We start from the raw sequence: 18,334 nt of genomic DNA on the forward strand, positions 1-18,334 counted from the left end.
AGGTTCTGTTTCTTAGCTACAGTGCATGGTTGCTTCTGCAAGCAACTATGCTTTTTGGTTTCTTAAGTTAAAAAATGATATTTTCTCTCACCGAAACCCAACTGATTTCAGTGGGAAAACAACAGAATGGAAAACAGAAGGCAAGAAGATGAAATTGAACATGAACATAATTTTTTTGCAATAAATTTACATGAACAGAACCTCAAATTTACAGACCAGAGGTTAAAATTTACATGAAAAAAAAAACAAAACAAAAATCATAATCCAAATCTTGACTCAGAAGCTCTGATCTGCAAAGGGAGATGAGAGAGTTTCAATAGAAGGGTCATGAACAAACGAAAATCAACAAAACAAAGAGAAAACAACACGAACTCACCTCAGATCACTTTGCATGTGAGGAAAGGAAGCTTCTTTGCGAGATTGAAGGCCTTGATACGATGAAACAAGGCCGGTGGTTGCCGGATCGTGGCCGGAGGGTGGCGGGTTGGGGGCGTTAGGCCTGGAGCATGGCTGTTTGGCGGCGGATTGTGGCGGAGCCTGGCTTTTTGAGGTGGATCGTGACTCTTCTTCTTCCTGCGAGCGTGAGTGAGACCGAGAGAGGAGATCGCGAACAGGAACAGGAGAGGAGAAAGAGAGAGCGAGTGGGTGAGAGAGATAGAGAGGAGGGACAGAGGTGGAGATGGCGGTGGTGGGTGCTTGTTGCCGGTGGAGGTCGTTTGGAGGGGCTTGAGGAAGAAGAAGGTGAAGGAGAGAGCTTGAGGGTTAGGAGGAAGAAGGGTGAGGGTGAGGAGCGGCTAGGGTTCTGAAGATGGGAGAAAAGAAAATGTATTTATAGTGGGTGACCGGCTGAGCCGGTCATCCCACCGTTATGGACCGGTCCAGACCGGTTTAGACCGGCTGGAGCCGGTTTTCTGCCCGTTTGGGTTTTTTTTTTTTTTAAATTTTTTGAATTGACCGGTTTGACCGGTTTTCTTACCGTTTTTTTCAATTCTCAGCATATTTACCTTATATATAGTATTAGCAACAACAAGTATCGCATTCATTGGCCCAAACCACTATTTAACCTTCAATTCCCAGTTTCTTTACCTTATACACTAGCATTTGAAACACTAGCATTTACTCCCACAATTTCTCTCTTGTCCAAAAATTCTCAAATTTCTCAAAATGTCTAATCCTTATGAGCAATACTATCCACTGCTCGACAATGAAACACCTCCTACAAGTGAAGGTTTGCAACCTTCGCCTATGTTTCCGCCACAAAACCAATCTCCGCAGATGATTCACCCGCAAAGCCAACCTATGATGGTGTTCCAACAACAAAACCAACATTCTCAGATGATTCGCCCGCAAAGCCAACCTATGCCGATGTTCCAACAACAAAACCCACATCCGCAAATGTATCAACCACAAAGCCAACATCCGCAGATGTGTCACCCTCAAAACCAACCTCCTCACACCGGTGGTAATGTTCAAAATCCTTCGTATCAAATGTTTCCACAATCGTTCTACCATCAAAACCAACCTCAGGGTCAAATGGGACCATATCCACCACAAATGTCTTATCCAAACAATCCACAATATTGCATGTATCCACCACAATACCAAGCACTTCCTACTGGTAGCAGCAGTAGTTCAAAAGTCTCAAGTACACAATGTGAGGCTATGCCCGATGAGCCTGAATTTTCTACTCAACGGGGTCTAGATGATATTGATCTTGAAGAATCCGGAAAGAAACGCACCAAATGGAGTGGTAAAGATAATATACTTCTTCTTCAATCATGGCTCAACGTTTCTACCGATCGGGTCGTGGGAAATGAGCAAAAGTCAGATTTGTTCTGGAATAAGATTCGAGCCCAATATGAGGAGTACCGCGACGATGCCTCTCCTTCGAGGACATGGTTATCCCTGAAATCTCATTTTAATAAATTGAATGCTGATCTTCAAAAATTTGTCGGTTGCCACACTAAAGCCGTCAATCATTGGAAAAGTGGACACTCAGATAAGGACATCATGGCTACGGCGCATCAATTATATCATGTAGATACGGGTAAAGATTTCAAACATGAGAATGAATGGCGGTTGGTGAAGGATGAACCAAAGTGGAAGGGAACATTTATGACAACCAGTTCAACGAGGCAGAAGAAGTCAGGAGATGGGGTGTATGCAACATCGTCTGACCGGAGTGCATCAATTGAGGGCGACGAATATGAGGCCACACAACCAGCAACCCGCCCGTTGGGAAAAAAGAACCAGAAAAGGAAGGCCAAAGTAGGAGACACAGCTTCAAGTGATCTCGATTATGTTCCTAACTCCGAGACGATAGCCATCGGGAAAGCTAAACTGGGATTCCTTGCGAGTTTTGAGAAGCTCAAGACTGAAGAACTGGAGGTGAAAAAGGAAAAAAACAAACTTCAAAAGGCGCGGTTATTGAAGGAATACAAAGATATCCTTATGGAGGACACATCTGAAATGAACGAGGTGCAGTTAGCAACGCATCAGCGCCTAGTTGAATTCGCCATGAAAGAACTAGGAATGTCTTAATTCTTGTTGTTGTCTTTCTTAGCGTGTGCCAATGTTGTGATTTTAGCATTTTTACTTATTGATTCTGCATTAGTGTTGTAATTTTAGCATTTCTACTTATGTGTATTGCATTAGTGTTGTAATTTTAGCATTTCTTCTTATGTATTCTGCATTAATGTTGTAATTTTAGTATTCGAATTTTTCTTAATGTGTACTGCGTTTCTACTTATGTGTTCTATATAGTCGTTGGGGAATATAGTCGTTCGAGAATATAGCCGTTGGGGAATATAGCCGTTGGGGAATATAGCCGTTGTAGAATATAGCCGTTGGGGAATATAGCCGTTGGAGAATATAGCCGTTGTTGTTTCTCTTATTTATACATGTCATATTTCATTCATCTCAACATTCAAGAGTTGTTTTGTCCTCTCATATTGTCTTCCTCCTATCCAATTACACTGATAGTTTCTCATTGTGTCATAGAATGGATCCAAACAATATGGCCGACTTGGACATTTACGACGTTGTCATTGACGAACTTATCAATGACACGACTATAGAAGATATGATGCAGGAGGAGATGGAGTTTTATCAACGACGTGCCAACACCGTTAGGCCCAAGCGAACAAGAAAGGTGATAGAGAGAGATCGTGAAGCTGGGAACGAGCGGTTGTGGAATGACTACTTCTCCGAAAATCCTGTGTACACGGAAGAGCTTTTCCGACGAAGGTTTCGAATGCGAAAGCATGTGTTCCTCAGAATTGTAGGGGCCCTTGGGTCTCATGACCCGTACTTTTTAATGTCTGTCGATGCAGTTGGAAGACAAGGCCTGTCACCATTACAAAAGTGCACCGCCGCTATTCGTATGTTGGCGTACGGATCACCTGCTGACAGTGTTGACGAGTACGTTCGAATTGGTGAAAGTACTGCAATTGAGTGCTTAAAGAATTTTGTGGAAGGTGTGTGTGCAGTATTTGGTGAAACATACTTGAGGCGCCCGAACCAGGAAGACATTACCCGCTTACTTCAATGGGGCGAGTATCGTGGATTTCCAGGTATGTTGGGTTCTATTGATTGTATGCATTGGGAATGGAAGAATTGTCCAGTTGCGTGGAAAGGTCAATTCACCCGAGGTGATCATGGAAAGCCCACAATCATGCTTGAAGCAGTGGCATCACAAGACTTGTGGATTTGGCATGCATTTTTTGGCATTGCAGGTTCTAACAATGACATTAATGTGCTAAATCAATCTCCGGTTTTTAATGAGGTTTTGAGTGGAAATGCTCCCATGGTGAACTTTAGCGTGAATGGAACAATGTATAACATGGGATACTATCTAGCAGACGGTATCTATCCCCCGTGGGCTACATTTGTGAAGACCATCCCAATGCCGCAAGGAGAAAAAAGGCAAAAATTTGCGAAAAGACAAGAAGGAGCAAGAAAGGACGTTGAACGTGCATTCGGCGTTCTCCAATCTCGGTTTGCAATAGTTCGTGGTCCATCACGCTTTTGGCATCCGAATGAGATGAAGTCAATAATGTATGCTTGCATCATATTGCACAACATGATTGTTGAAGATGAGCGCAACACGTACCGAGGTAATTTTGTTTATGATCAGGTCAATAATGACATATTGGATGCTGAAGTAGTAAGTGGTCCTATTCCCGCTTTTAGAAATATCTTGGAAAGAAGAGCACATCAAATTGATAGGTCAATTCATCACCAACTTCAAGCAGACTTGGTGGAGCATATTTGGCAGCTTCCCGAAAACGAGAATAATGAAAATTAACCTTCAAGTGTTATTATGTATTTCATTTCAAATGTATTGTTGCTTATTTTTCATTGTCATGTATTTTCTTTCGTCTTTATTTCTATCATTCAATAAAATTGTTTTTGCTAGAAATAACACAATGTACTTTTTTATTTTTGTTTCAAGTTAGCATGCCGATATTTAAATTTAATTGTTTTAAATATTAAGTAAAATTAAATTTAAATTAAATTCGTATTAATTTTAATTAAATTATTTTTAAGTTGAAGTATTGATTTAGTATTAAATTTTAAATCTAAATTGAGTGAAAATAAATATTATTAATTTATGTTGTATGGTGGGACACGAGTGGGACCCTTCAAATAGTAATTTAAGAAACTATGGGTTGGAGCAAAATCTGCTTCAGTTTCTTAGGAGTTTCTTAAGTTTGATGTGGCAGACAGGGCCCACAGGAATAGTGCTGAATAGTGTGTTAAGAAACCAGATAAGAATTTTAGGGTTGGAGTTGCTCTAAGAAACCACTCTTTCTCTTTCCCTTCTTCTTCTCTTCTCTCTCTGAAATCCCTAATTTCAACACAACAGTGCTCTCTCTCTCTCCTCTCTCTCTCTTCATCATCATCAAATCTCTTCTCGTTTCTTCGCTTTTTTCACCTGGAATTTGTTTCATTCCTATCTCCCCTTCCAACATCATCTTCTTCTCTCCGAATTTCTCGTTTTTTTCTGCTAATTTTTGTTTTTCTTACACCGATTACTTCTTCCCTTGTTGTCGGTAATCCACTACTCACCATCAAAACTCACCCCTCTTCAGATTTCGGAGCTGCGGTAATCACAGTTTACTTCAATTTTTTGATTTTGTTCTAGCTGTTACTCTTTTCCCCCCTTTCTCTGCGTTTGGATTTTGATAATTGTGTTTTGAGTTTTTGCAACATCTGAGCAAGATCGAGTGTGTTTTTACTATTTACGAGTCTGGCTGGTAAAAAGTTGAGATTTTGAATCGTTTTGAGCAAGTGGGTCGATTCATTAACTATTAGTTCTTGTGTATGCAGTCTGCTGCAACCCAATTGCTTGATTGGTTTTGGGTTTGTGGATTAGAGGATCATGCTTTGGCTGCTTGTTTGCAATTTGACATAAGAAAAAAAAAGGAGGATTTGGTTAATTTGTTGTGGTATTATTAGGAAGAAGAAGGATGAAGAGAGGGAAAGATGATGAGAAGGTTATGGGGCCATTGTTCCCTAGACTCCATGTTAGTGATACAGAGAAGGGAGGGCCAAGAGCACCACCAAGGAACAAGATGGCCCTCTATGAGCAGTTTAGTATTCCCTCTCAAAGGTTCAACCAAGGCCTTCTGCCTCCCACCAACACAAACACTTCTAGTAATACAGCTCCCCCAGCATCCTCAAGCCAGGTAATTATTGGGTTCTCTAGTTTTGCATACAGTATTAGTTATTATGATTATTATTTGTTTAGTTTTGATTTGGCTATTAGGGATTCTTATTTCTTAACATTTTGTGGTGTTCTAATTCCTAGTTTGTGTTACTCTTGTTTTACTGTTGTGTTTTGTATGTGCTTGATTGTATTTGTGTGTGTGCGTTGAGAGGCGATTGTTTTCGTTTCTGAATGTGTGGATTAACATACTTGTAGGGGGCTGTACATGAGAGAAATTATGTCTTCCCTGTTCAATCGCCTTCACAGACCCCTATTCGTCGCGCTGAAAAACCTGTTTCTCACCAATCCGAAGGGGCAAATCTGAATTCTTCATTGGTTCAACTTGAGCAGAGGAAGAAGGTGGACGAAGATGACTTTACAGTTCCGATATACATTCGTTCAAGGACTGGTCAATCTAGTGATCGAAGTCTTGATGGGAAAAGGCTCAGGTATTTTGGTTGTTCAGTAGCAGAGCAAAATGATTGTGAAAGGGATCTGAAACAGTATGCTCCCTCACTTGTCAATAAGAGAAGAGATGTAAGAAGCGAAACTGATGGTCTTCCACCAGTAAGTCCAAATAAGGAGCAGCCGTTAATACGTGCCAGAAACACATCAACTGGAGAAAATATTGACACCTTCAAAAGGCAAGCCAAGGTGACTCCAAATCAAGAGTTTCAAGATTGTACTCTGTCAAAACCTACCAGATTACAACGAGATGATGCTTGCTTACGGCGGGACTGTGAAGCTGTGTCGCAATCCAATGGCATTGGACAAAGTGGTGGTCTTGTCGAGTCTACTCCAGAGACAGACAAGAGAAATGCGCCTACAGAAAGCCAAACCAGTCCAGGTGAGGCTATCAATGACACTGAATATCAGAATACTAGGCCTGGCTGTCCAATACGGAGAGGAAGTTTGAACAAAAGTGGCAATGTTTCCAAGATCTCGAGGGTAGAAAATTTGTCAACCCTAAAAGTTTCTCCTGATGATGTTGTTGGACTAATCGGTCAAAAACATTTCTGGAAAGCCCGAAGAGCAATTGTCAAGTAAGTCATGTTGCTTGTCAAGTGTCAACATCATCAAGTTTTGAATGGTCTTAAATGCAAAGTGGCCAAACCTTTACCCATATTTAAGTAGTGGACTCCTTTAATTGCTTAGATCTGAAAGTATCTTGATTGTTGGTTTTGTGAATTTTATAATTTTGGCATAAAACCCTTAATTTCTTTTATGTGGACATGCACAAAGTTGTAGAATATAAAACCCAAAACTACTAATTTTTTATGGATGTTTGATATGTCCACTGATTTGATTATCCATACTTTATGGAATGTGACATTTCCTCTTTCCTTCCTTCTTTTTTTGCATGCACCTTCTATTAGCTTTGGGTCTCTGGTTAGAGAATATGTGAGAAATGTTCACTTGAGAAGAAATTTAGGACTGCTTCTATCTGATGGCATTCCTTTTTTCTTTTCTTTTCGCCTTTGGCTAACACAGCATCTTTTATGCATCCTTAATCATGTACTAGGCATGTGGGTTGGATATTTACATTTCAATGAAGGAGTTGTTTGTGGCTTTGAAGAAAGGAAATTTGATAGTCAGGGTCCCTTCTAATTTGGTGTTTTTTTTAACATTGAAAGTGCTTAACACTGTTTTAATGGTGGGTACTGGTTACAACAGGGCAGTGAGCTTAATAATATACTGTGTCTGGTGGGGACCCTTGTGACAAAAGATCATCTCCTGGTTCACTGTCTTCCTAGCAACTGGATTTTGGATATATATTCCTGTCTTGGTTTCCTCTTGCTTGGTTCTCCATGTCACCACTTGGGCAAGTTTCCTTACACTGCACTGAAGAACTTGAGCTAAGAAGGGGACCAAGTATTGCAGGATGACCCTTGATGTATGGTAGGGACACTTGGAGAAGTACATGATGAGTCCTCAATAGATGTTATCATTAGTGGATTTCCTCACAACTCCTCTAGTGTCTTGGTTTTCTGTATTTTGAGATATTTTGGGATTGGGATTTTCTTTTATAATACACACAGTAGCTAGCTAGTCAAGGTTTGCTTCCATCTATAGCTCCAACAGATTTCATATCACATTGATGTTTTTGTATGATATTGATGTATATGTGCTTGTCCCTAGAAATTAACTTTACTGCAAATTTTCAAGTGCACTTCTATTGTCAATGTTGAATGCTAATGCTTTGATTGTATGCCCAATACTTTATAGTGTCTGGTCTTTATTCTGAACAGGTACGAAGAGATTATGCTAATATTTCTTTTGAACAGGCTATATTTTAATGGCCTTGTATGCGAAGTTTTACTGCTCTAAACCATTTTAGTAAATTTGAATATGTCCAAATTAGGTGTGTTGTCTTTATTCAGCAAGTGTGGTTATCAGATTCCATGTTAAGATTTTATGAAAATATGATTTATGTGAGTTGTGGACTGGAAGATATTCCGCTTAAACAGTTTATCTGCTGTGATTGGAGAACCTTTAATTTTGGTAGTTAGTGTTTTATATATCGCTGCTAATAACATGATCATATCTAGTTCGAAATGCTTCATTTTTCATGTTATTTCGATGTATATATGTCTGAAGTTCTCATTTGATGGGTATTTTGCAATTTTCCTTATCCAACTCATGTTCCTCTCTACAGTCAACAGAGAGTGTTTGCAGTCCAAGTGTTTGAATTGCATAGACTGATAAAGGTAAATTGTCTTTAACACTATTCAGCAGTTTATGCTAGTCCAAAAAGGGAAGCATGTTAGCTTTTCTTGCACACACACATTTGGAGTTTTTTTATACAGATCAATTCTTTTTACGTAAGCAGGTCCAACAGCTGATTGCTGGATCACCAGATCTTATGCTTGTAGATGGTGCTTTTCTCAGAAAGTCTCCTCCAAAGGGATCTACTCCCAAGAAACTCTCATTGGAATATGTGGTTAAACCTCTGCAAGAAAACCTTAAGCGCAATGATTCTGAAAAGCAAAATCATAAAATGGAATGTTCTGCAGAAAATGCAGTTGGTAAAACATCTATTTCATCGGTGAAAAATGGTAGCCACCTTTCACACCACACCCCTTTTCCCGGGAATCCACCCCAGCCTAATGTGCCTGCCGACAGTGGGATGAGTCCTTGGGGTTTCCATCAGTCACCTGGGCACCAATGGTTAATTCCTGTGATGTCTCCTTCCGAAGGGCTCATCTACAAGCCATATCCTGGGCCTGGATATACAGGAACAAATGGTGGAGGATGTGGGCCTTTTGGGCCTGCTCCTTTGGGTGGTACTTTCATGAATGCTGCCTATGGAATCCCAAATTCTTACCAAGGGATCGGGGTTCCACCAGACGCTCCTCCGGGCAGCCATGCTTATTTCCCTCCCTATGGCATGCCGACTATGAATGCAGCAATGTCAGAGTCAGCTGTTGATCAGGTGAACCAGTTTTCTGCCCTAGAATCTCGGGGGCAAAGTGGCCATATTTCTGGCAGGGAAGCTGATCATAACACACACAATCAGAGTTCATGTGATGTACCAGTGCAGGGAAATGGAGCAACATCACATGTCATGTATCAGCAGACGTACAAGGAGTTTGAGTTACAGGGGAGTAGGACAAGTAGCCCTAGTGAAATGGGGCAAGTTGCTGAAGGAAGAGATGCGCTTCCTCTTTTCCCTACAGTTCCAGTAGAACCAGAGGGAGCCCCTCAGTCTCTTGAAACTGGACAACAAATTCGAGTTATCAAAGTGGTGCCTCACAACCGAAGATCTGCAACTGCATCAGCAGCTAGAATATTTCAATCGATCCAAGAAGAGAGAAAACAGTATGACTAAGTCTAGTGTTATTGAGTTGGATCCATTCAAGTAGCTAAAGTGTATGGTCCTGTACTTTCTGGGGGCATGTAATCATGTAACAGACTATTGTATGTTGTATTTCTGTTTTGGTTTTGACCATTTTACAGCACATTGGTATGAAGATTTATCTGGCATATCTAATGTAATATTATTATATGTTGTCCCCCATAATTTACACAAGGATTTTTTTGTGTAAGGTTACACAAACCTAAAATGACCCCTTATCGTAGGTTCATCCGGTTAATTCTTTTTTTTTTTTTAAAAGTTCTTCCTCAACCAGATCTTCTTCTCTCCTCCATGCCCCATGTTCAATGGTTCTTCACACAGATCTCATTCTCCACACAATCTGGTTCTTCAGTTCTTTTTTGTTTCCCTCACTTACGCTCATCTCCACCTCACACGCTTGCAACCACAACGAAAGCCCTTTACCCAACCACACCCTTGCCTCTTTCTCCATCAATACCACCGTCGAGCTTCCCGGAAAACAGAATTCTCCACGGAGATCTGAAAACGACGTTCTGGGTTCACAGAGCTGGGTTTGGGTTCCAATTCAACTTGTAGGGAGTGAGGAGAAAGTGAACAATGAAGGTGACAGAGAGAAACAATGTTTTGTTCTATTTGGGAAAAGAGGTAGCAGATTTGGGAAAATTGGGATTTCAATTTCTGGGTTTTCACTGAACAAGGGTTTTTTTCATTGAGAAGGGCTTCTGAAACTGCTTTGTGTTTGTTTCTCGCCGGCTAGTGTAAATGCCTTCTCACAGACCTTCAAATCAAGAAGAAGCTATTTTGTTTTGGGTTTTCTTGAATATAATATTATGAAAGATGTGGAAATGTTGTAATTTTGAAGGAGTCACACGTCAGGAAACAGAGGAACGAAGGAATGGATGATGAAATTAGAATTTTTTTTTGAAACTCATGATGAAATTAGAACGGTGGTGGTAGTGTTGTTGGGAAGAATGGAAAGAGAAGGAAGGGGTGGAGATTTGTGGGGGAGGGAGGAGAAGATCTGATGGTGGCGGCGGCGGCGGCAGGTGCGTGGAGGTTGAGGAGAGGAAGGTGGTGGAGAGAGGATAAAGTACACATATAAATTTTTAAATTAAAAATATATGACCTACAAGTAACCTACAATAACAGGTAAAAATGAGACTTGTGTAACCTTTTTTTGAACGAAGACTTGTGTAACCTTACACAAGGAAATTTTTGTGTACACTAAATGAACCCCCATAATAATTTAATTTTCTTTTATCACATCTTGATTGCCCTATTGGTTCAGAACCTCACTGTACTCTGTTATGTTGCTTAATCACAAGAATATAGTCACTTTGTTAAATTTCAACCTTTGCATGCATAGCAAAACCAATCTTTCAGATAAGCACAGTGCTCGATCAACCTCATCAACACATCCTCCCTAGAGTTGATAACTTCAAACTGGTGCTATGCAGTGGCTCTATCCACTGCCCTTCATGCTCTTCTCCATATCTCGATTTGCATATTAGAAGCAGAACAATCAAAAGTTCCATGTTGACTTGCGGTAACCAGGAAATAATCACACAACACAATAACAATCCTTCAAAAATTTAAGGCTTAATTGCACTTTTGGTCCCCCAACTATTGCTTTCCTGTGAGAATCGTCCCCAAACTTCAAAATTAGTAAAAAATGTCCTTCAATTATACATGTCGTTGCACTTTTGGTCTGTCGTTTGCCTTCCATGAGAAAACTAACGTGAGAAGCTGATGTGGCTCCCTCACGCATGTCTCACGTGACTTTCTTCAGAGAGCTTGATGACTAGACAAGTCACATGCTTCTCACGTGACTCTGAAAGGCTCCAACGATCATCTCCCTCCTCCATCGTCTTCTTCACCATGGAACCCTTTTAGAGTCACGTGAGAAGCATTTGACTTGTCCAGTCATCAAGCTCTCTGAAGAAAGTCATGTGAGACATGCGTGAGGGAGTCACATCAGCTTCTCACATTAGTTTTCTCACGGAAGGCAAACATCAGACCAAAAGTGCAATAATATGTATAGTTGGAGGACGTTTTTGTTAATTTTGAAGTTTGAGGACGATTTTCACAGGAAGGCAATAGTTGAGGGACCAAAAGTGCAATTAAACCAAAATTTAATGTTACAGTGTAACACATAATTCGAGTCAGGACAATTGTAGAATCATGGGCAAGAAAAGAAAAAATTATGTAATATAAGTACTAGTACAAGATGTAAACCAAATCAAAGAAATAAAGGTTTTTTTTTTTGAAAGTAAGAAATAAAGTAAAAGGCACGTGGAAGAACTAGTTGGAATGACTTTTTTTAAGATACATATCTAATTATTGTTATTTTTACTCTGACATTTGGAAGCAGTTGCTAGACTACAAGTTGAAATTATGTGCATTTTGCATTATTTTATTGTACCTCTTTTTCCTATATTTTTTAAATTAAATAAAATAACACGTGCAACGCACGAGTTTAGGCCTCATTCAAAATAGCATATTAATTGCATTCTATAGAGTATAGATATATTCATTCATACGTTTTTTTTACCAAGACCCTTTCATAATAAATAATCATTCTTTTTTTATTATTTGTCAAAATCATTTTAGATTCCATCAAAATGAAACAACCATAGTCCATATAAGTATCTATTTATTCATTCAAAAAAAAAAGTATCTATTTATTAAAAAAATTTAAGGACAGTAAGGAGGTCTTTGTCCAGGCCCTCCAAAATAGAAGTAAGGTTCTTTTCCATATTTAACATCGTTGAGAACATTGTAGCAGTATTGTTCTTCAGTCACTGGTCTTACAAACTCAGGGTACTTGAGTTTAAGTGAGTAATCCTTAATTCTGATATTCCTCATGTAGCATGCATTGCCGAATAATCCATTGGCAAAATCCCCACTCCCCATCCCTGTTTTTGTGTGAGGGGTTTGCTTTACCATCGGACTGAACACTTGTCCTCCCCACTCAACAATAGTGGCACTCTGAGTCAATTCGTCAAATAATATGGCGGGCCAATAACCTACAACAATGTTATTCTTCACTTTAAGCCACCAGTTCTTTGTGATAGGATCCTAAACAAGTCACACAAAAAAATCATGAATATAAAAATGTTCAGTATCAATTTTGCCCGTGGAAGTGTAAGTATGGGCAAGTTAGCCTCTAGAAGAATGAAATAAATCTGCGGTCCCTGATTGTGTCAAGTTTCAGTCAAGTTAGCCTCTACGGCCAGATAAAAGATCAAGTTAATTGTACTGACATTTGATAGTATCAGAAACCACAAAGGTATTTTTCTCTTCTATGGACTAACTTGTCTGGCGCTTACCCTTTCAAAGAGGAAAATGAGTGTTCACTCAATATGAAATACATATGATCATTACCAAAAACATTCCAACGGTGAGATCATACTGGGTCCCTCTTGTGGACGACACGGGTTTTATGGCACCACCAAGTGCTACTTGGCCTGTTACCACAAACCCAGGACAAGTAACATCAAAGCAACCCGTTGACAGGTACGAATCCTTCTGGAAAAATAAAAAATTCCAGAAAGAAATAAGTCATGTTAGATTTCTTTCTATTAATTTGAAGAAGGGCATTGATAATTAGATACTTACAGTCCAATAGTTAAAAAACCGAGTGGCTCTGTCACCAAATAGCTTTGGATTCACCTTAATCATAACAGAGAAATTTTATGTTAATCACGTGTAAACATGGAATTAAAAGTTGTGAGTGATATGGCCTATGGGTAGGAGAAGAACTAACCACCCAGCCTGCTTCAACACTTTCAAAATTAGGACCATTTCCAGTCTTAAGCCAAATTTGAGCAGTGGTGAAATCTTCTGGGAGATCAACCCTTGGATTCCAAATGTTGATATCTGCTTGTGCACCTATGTAATGGTATCCCACTGTCACAAGATATGATGCCTGCAAGATTAGTTTGTTAGATGGAATCAAAATAATATATCTAACAAGAATACATATATAACTGATTTAGGAGTCCTAACAACGACATGCAGTTGCAATAATATCACTCGCAGTTGTTTGTGATCTTACAATACAACTGAAACCGCAATTGTAATCTAAAACACGGTGTACATATACGAGAATACATATATAACTAATAATATTAGTTGCTATATTACCGAGTGATTTTCTGGAATAACAACTTTACTGCCATTGAGTTTTGGGAAATGAGAGCTTAGGGTCTTTGTTGAATTCATGAATGATGCTCTGGGTTTTTGTCCAAAGCTGTCCAGAGAATCAAACCTCAGTAAATCCTCTCTTCGAATTCTACGAATGGGGACAGTTCCTTTTGGACAACTTCCACTTTTTTGCCATGTTTGAAAGACATTTGTCTCTGCTTGGAATGTATCCTTAGTGCTTGAATTCTGGGACTCTAGTAGGAAACTGGGTATACTCTGTGAAATTCATAAGTTCAAAATGAATAAATCTCTCGATTTGAGAAGCATATCATCATGAGAGGATATAAAATAATAAGTTAAGAACATTTTTTTTTATAAATTCGATCAGCTTTGTTTGGATACTAATAAACACCCATGCAAATAGATTTTGAGATTATAAGGTTTTTTTTGACAGAATTTTAAGATTATAAGTTAACATAATTCTTTTGATTAACTATGATAAAAGTCCATTCACCTTAACTTATATCCTAACCAACACTTTTAAGTTCTTGCGTTCCACTTACGCGACACCGGATTTATGGTCTAAAGTTGAATAATGATTTAATATTTAAATTTACACCCTAAAAGAGTTGTAAATATCACTTTTAACCCTTATAATTTTAAAAAATAAAATTGTTCAAATAAATTAAAATCGGGGACTGGCTCATCACTCATGTTCACAACGTATGACCATATTAAAAGTATAAATCAATTCAGTTATAAATCCTGGTATTATTTTGATGGGTGATGTTGTACTGTTAGTCAGATTAATGTGTAGTACTTAAAATGAGATGTATCATTAAATATACATGTTTTGATTGAGTCAATGTTCATATATAATTCTTTTTTATAAATTTTAAATGTCAGCAATATTATCATTATTTGCAAAGTAATCATTTTGACAGTTTTCAACCCTTTTACCCCCTGTATCGCCAATATTTTGTTTTAAAGTATAAGCTTCAGAACTTGTATCATCGATTTTAACGTTCGCCGGCCATAATCTCCAAATGTCGCCCTCTCTATCATCAACAAGCCTAGACGGCCAAAACCACATCAAACATGACAATAACCTACCAAGCCATTTAATACAAGTATTACACCCAAAATAAGTTACAGGTACCACAAAATTTATCTATTATTTTATTCTAAGCACATTTAGTTTTGAGCCGTTTTGGATCATGTCAAATCTAATATTTAAGGATTGAAGTTGACTTCTATGTTAGACATGAAGTTTGTTTGTGGCTGCTTATAAACTCTTTATAGCATGAATTGAAAGCAATGATCTAAGATGGTTAAAGGTCCCAAGGTTTGTTGTTATATCTACAATTTTAATTATTGGTCAATTTCTACTTACTTTATTTGGATTATAGAGCTGAACATAAAAAAATTAGGGTGTTGAAAATATATAATAGAGTTAATTTGTAATTCACATATATTTTAATTATAATCTTTTAATTAAAAACGGTATAATTTATTCACGCTTCTTTTTATTTTCATTTTTTTTTCTATTTTTTCTTTTCTTATCCTATTACATTTCACATCCCCCATCTCTTCATTTATCACATATCACAATTCTTTTAAAACATGCATTTTCTTTTTAGAGGTTAGCACAAAAGTCAAATAATCAATGCACTTCGCCACTTCTATTAAAAGTTATTTAATACACATTAACACTCATAAGACACATTATTTAGCGATTGAATCCTCAATTAAATGTTTGAGAAGTCTTATCTACCAATAGTTCTAAACCTTATTGGGTTTTTATTAGGATTAATTTTGATAGTAGAATTAATTTTCAAAAATTAAATCAAACACGCTAGAAAATATATATATACAAATTATTCAGCTTTTAGCTAAAATGTATAAATTCACTTGAAAGATATAGTGAAGTGCACAAAGGAATGAAAAGACGAAAAGAATGTAAAATACTTGTAAAAATTAAAATATGAAAAATTGGGGTTGAATTCCTAATGTACCTGGATAGTGTGGTTTTTTAATACAGGGTGATCAAAAGCAGGTTGCTTATAGATATCGATGCAGTCAATAATATCTCCATCTTCACTCTGCATGAAAACAATCACGAGTTTTATATCCAAATATAATAATTTAAAAATCCTTCTAATCAATTATATTAATAATAATTTAATTAATCGTGTAAAAATGGAGTCTTAAATATGTTCAAGATACAATATATATTTTTAGATCAAATATTAAGATATCATTAAAATAAGTTTTCAGAAATACTGCGAAGTCACACAAATAATGTATATAAAATTATAAAATAAAATTCAACAAAAAATAAAATGTTTAATGAATTATTCAATGAGTTATTTCAAACCTATTTATTTTTAATGTTTTATACAAGTAGCTTAATTGATTCATTTTGTAACTAATAACAATTACTTACATATACTAATACTTGTAATCATACAAAGCAAAAATAAGAGATAAAGTAGAAATGAAATATTACTTGTATACTTATTTATAAAAATTCGTAATAAAAATAATTTTTTAAACTGAATAAATAAATATTTATCCAAAATGATTTTTATCAGAATTTCAAGGAAAATTATTCACAAGACACTATTTAATTTTATCCCTTTTTTTTCAATACAGTAACACATCCAATCTCTGTTATTGAATGTAACCAAAAAAAAAATCTCTGTTACTGAAAAAATAAAATCAAACGAATAATCATGATCTAAAAGGGGGTTGTTGCATACCTTAATTGTTTTTACCGCAGGTTTGTTGAGAAGCTTCAATTTAGCTTCTATTTCACTTTCTAAAGGAGAAGATGCTCTTACTTGAACTTTCAATTCGAGTATGGTGCATAAGGCCAACATTGCCCAAAGGAACAAGATTGTTACCTTACGATTTCTCATTCCCTCTATCTATCAGCTGCCCTAAAAATTCTCACTCAATAAAATGGATATGTCTAAGAGAAACCATGATTATATATCAAGACATTTGACCGTATGGAAATCAATGCGCACTATTAATGTATTTAATGTGCTTACCAGAGAAAATAGATGTATTTATTGTAAAATTTGCACATTTGTATATTTATTTATATTTTTGCAATATTTATTATGTTAGCAAGTTTGACTTGTATTTTATTATAAAAAAGTACGACTATAGTATTTAATATTTATACTCCCTCCGGTCCTATTTATAAGCATGAAAGAGAAGAAAAATCTTGGTCCTTTTTATAAGAACCAAATGAAAGTTTGAGCTATATTAATTAATTTTTTCCAATGATGCCCTTATTAATTCTAACTTGTAAAATGTGTCTCATTAATTATTCACTCTCTTTTCCACTTTCCAACACTAATAATAAAGGGTAATTTTGGAAGTTCATTTTAATTTAAGACAAATTTAATGCATTTTATCTAGTTTAACTACATTTCTTAAACTATGTTAATTTTTTTGTTGTTGCTTATAAATAGGACCGGAGGGAGTATAATGGCATGTCCAACTTCTTCATATTCCTAGGACTGCTAATGATATAGCGGATTGTCTAGCGGGTTTGGGTGCGTAGCTTCAGTGTTTGTATTCTAGGTTGGAGGAACCTCCTCCCCAGCTTCTTCCTGTTTTGGCTAAGGATCTCCTAGCGTTGTAGTGTTTGTTTAATTTTCCGATGCAAAAAAAATAATGATAATGTGAAATACATTTTTTATTAGGAATTTTTTAGACGAAGTATCCATTGACATTATCAACCTAATCATCTTGTCACATGTGCTTTCACTAAATAGTAAACAACTGATTCTGAACTATGTAGTAAACAGTTGATTCTGAAATGTGTTATGTTTTCATGGATGAGGATCGAACCCTGGATCCAATGATTAAAAGACCACCATGCCAAACTTCATGGTAATAAGTTTATATTAGACAAAAAATCTGTTCATTTTAATATAGTTTATAATTGTTTTTGCCTATTATTCTACATCAATTAAAAAAATGTTTGTCGTTCTTCTATTAAGAAAGCGAACATTAAACTTTGTATTAGTTGAGTTTTATCAACATCAAATATAGTTGCGAAACGAAAAATATATTTGTGACTGTACCATTAAAAATGAGCCTTGAGATCCTTCATTAGTTGTTTTGAAATTTGCCCAATGTGTATTGCGATTTTCAAATCAAATTCTTCTTGAATTTTGAAAATTTCTCTTGCCTTATGCACAAAACTAGTGGTGCTTTGGGCTAATTTCTCTACAACATCATCCAAATTAACTAGTCCTTCCACCACCCAGGCCATAGGAGGATTGCACTTGGCTACATAATTGTTTCCCGGCCACCTTGAAATTGTTGTAAAGGTGATTTCCCTTGGTTTGATTTCTCTTTACCTCCCCAAGAGAAATTGAGACGATTCTTCCATCCCATATTGCAAGTGTTTGAGTATGTGGTAATTAATTTGAGATTTTCCCAAAGCTTTGGCTTCTTCTCCATTCATATCTTCTTGGAACTTCCTATTAACATGTATACTCCATTGAAAAAATCACACTTCAACGTAGGAGCTTCTAAGGCATTATTAACTTGAATTTGATCCATCTTTTTTAACATTGATGTTTGTTGAGATAAAAGCTTGTTTGGTGCAAGAAAAACAT

At 37.0% G+C, this 18,334-nt stretch overlaps 3 protein-coding genes across 3 annotated transcripts; 2 read left to right on the plus strand and 1 right to left on the minus strand.

Annotated features, from left to right (window-relative positions):
- Positions 1 to 2,810: 2,810 nt before the first annotated feature.
- Positions 2,811 to 4,436, plus strand: LOC130732140 (uncharacterized). Its single transcript, XM_057584251.1, has one exon. It carries the CDS (start codon positions 3,002 to 3,004, stop codon positions 4,304 to 4,306), a length of 1,305 nt encoding a protein of 434 aa, XP_057440234.1. The 5' UTR covers positions 2,811 to 3,001; the 3' UTR covers positions 4,307 to 4,436.
- Positions 4,437 to 4,805: 369 nt separating this feature from the next.
- On the plus strand, positions 4,806 to 9,731 carry LOC130724357 (protein EARLY FLOWERING 3). The gene is made up of 5 exons (XM_057575566.1): positions 4,806 to 5,107; positions 5,332 to 5,690; positions 5,927 to 6,753; positions 8,367 to 8,418; positions 8,541 to 9,731. Exons 2-5 carry the CDS (start codon positions 5,472 to 5,474, stop codon positions 9,537 to 9,539), a joined length of 2,097 nt encoding a protein of 698 aa, XP_057431549.1. The 5' UTR covers positions 4,806 to 5,107; positions 5,332 to 5,471; the 3' UTR covers positions 9,540 to 9,731.
- Positions 9,732 to 12,239: 2,508 nt separating this feature from the next.
- LOC130732141 (uncharacterized) lies at positions 12,240 to 16,612 on the minus strand. Its single transcript, XM_057584252.1, has 7 exons — positions 16,454 to 16,612; positions 15,707 to 15,793; positions 13,692 to 13,967; positions 13,312 to 13,473; positions 13,164 to 13,217; positions 12,930 to 13,073; positions 12,240 to 12,623 (listed from the first exon to the last, which is right to left on the minus strand). Exons 1-7 carry the CDS (start codon positions 16,610 to 16,612, stop codon positions 12,240 to 12,242), a joined length of 1,266 nt encoding a protein of 421 aa, XP_057440235.1.
- Between the last annotated feature and the right edge of the window lie 1,722 nt (positions 16,613 to 18,334).

The sequence above is a fragment of the Lotus japonicus genome, chromosome 1 (assembly GCF_012489685.1).
Source record: "Lotus japonicus ecotype B-129 chromosome 1, LjGifu_v1.2".
Classification (NCBI taxonomy): Eukaryota; Viridiplantae; Streptophyta; class Magnoliopsida; order Fabales; family Fabaceae; genus Lotus; species Lotus japonicus.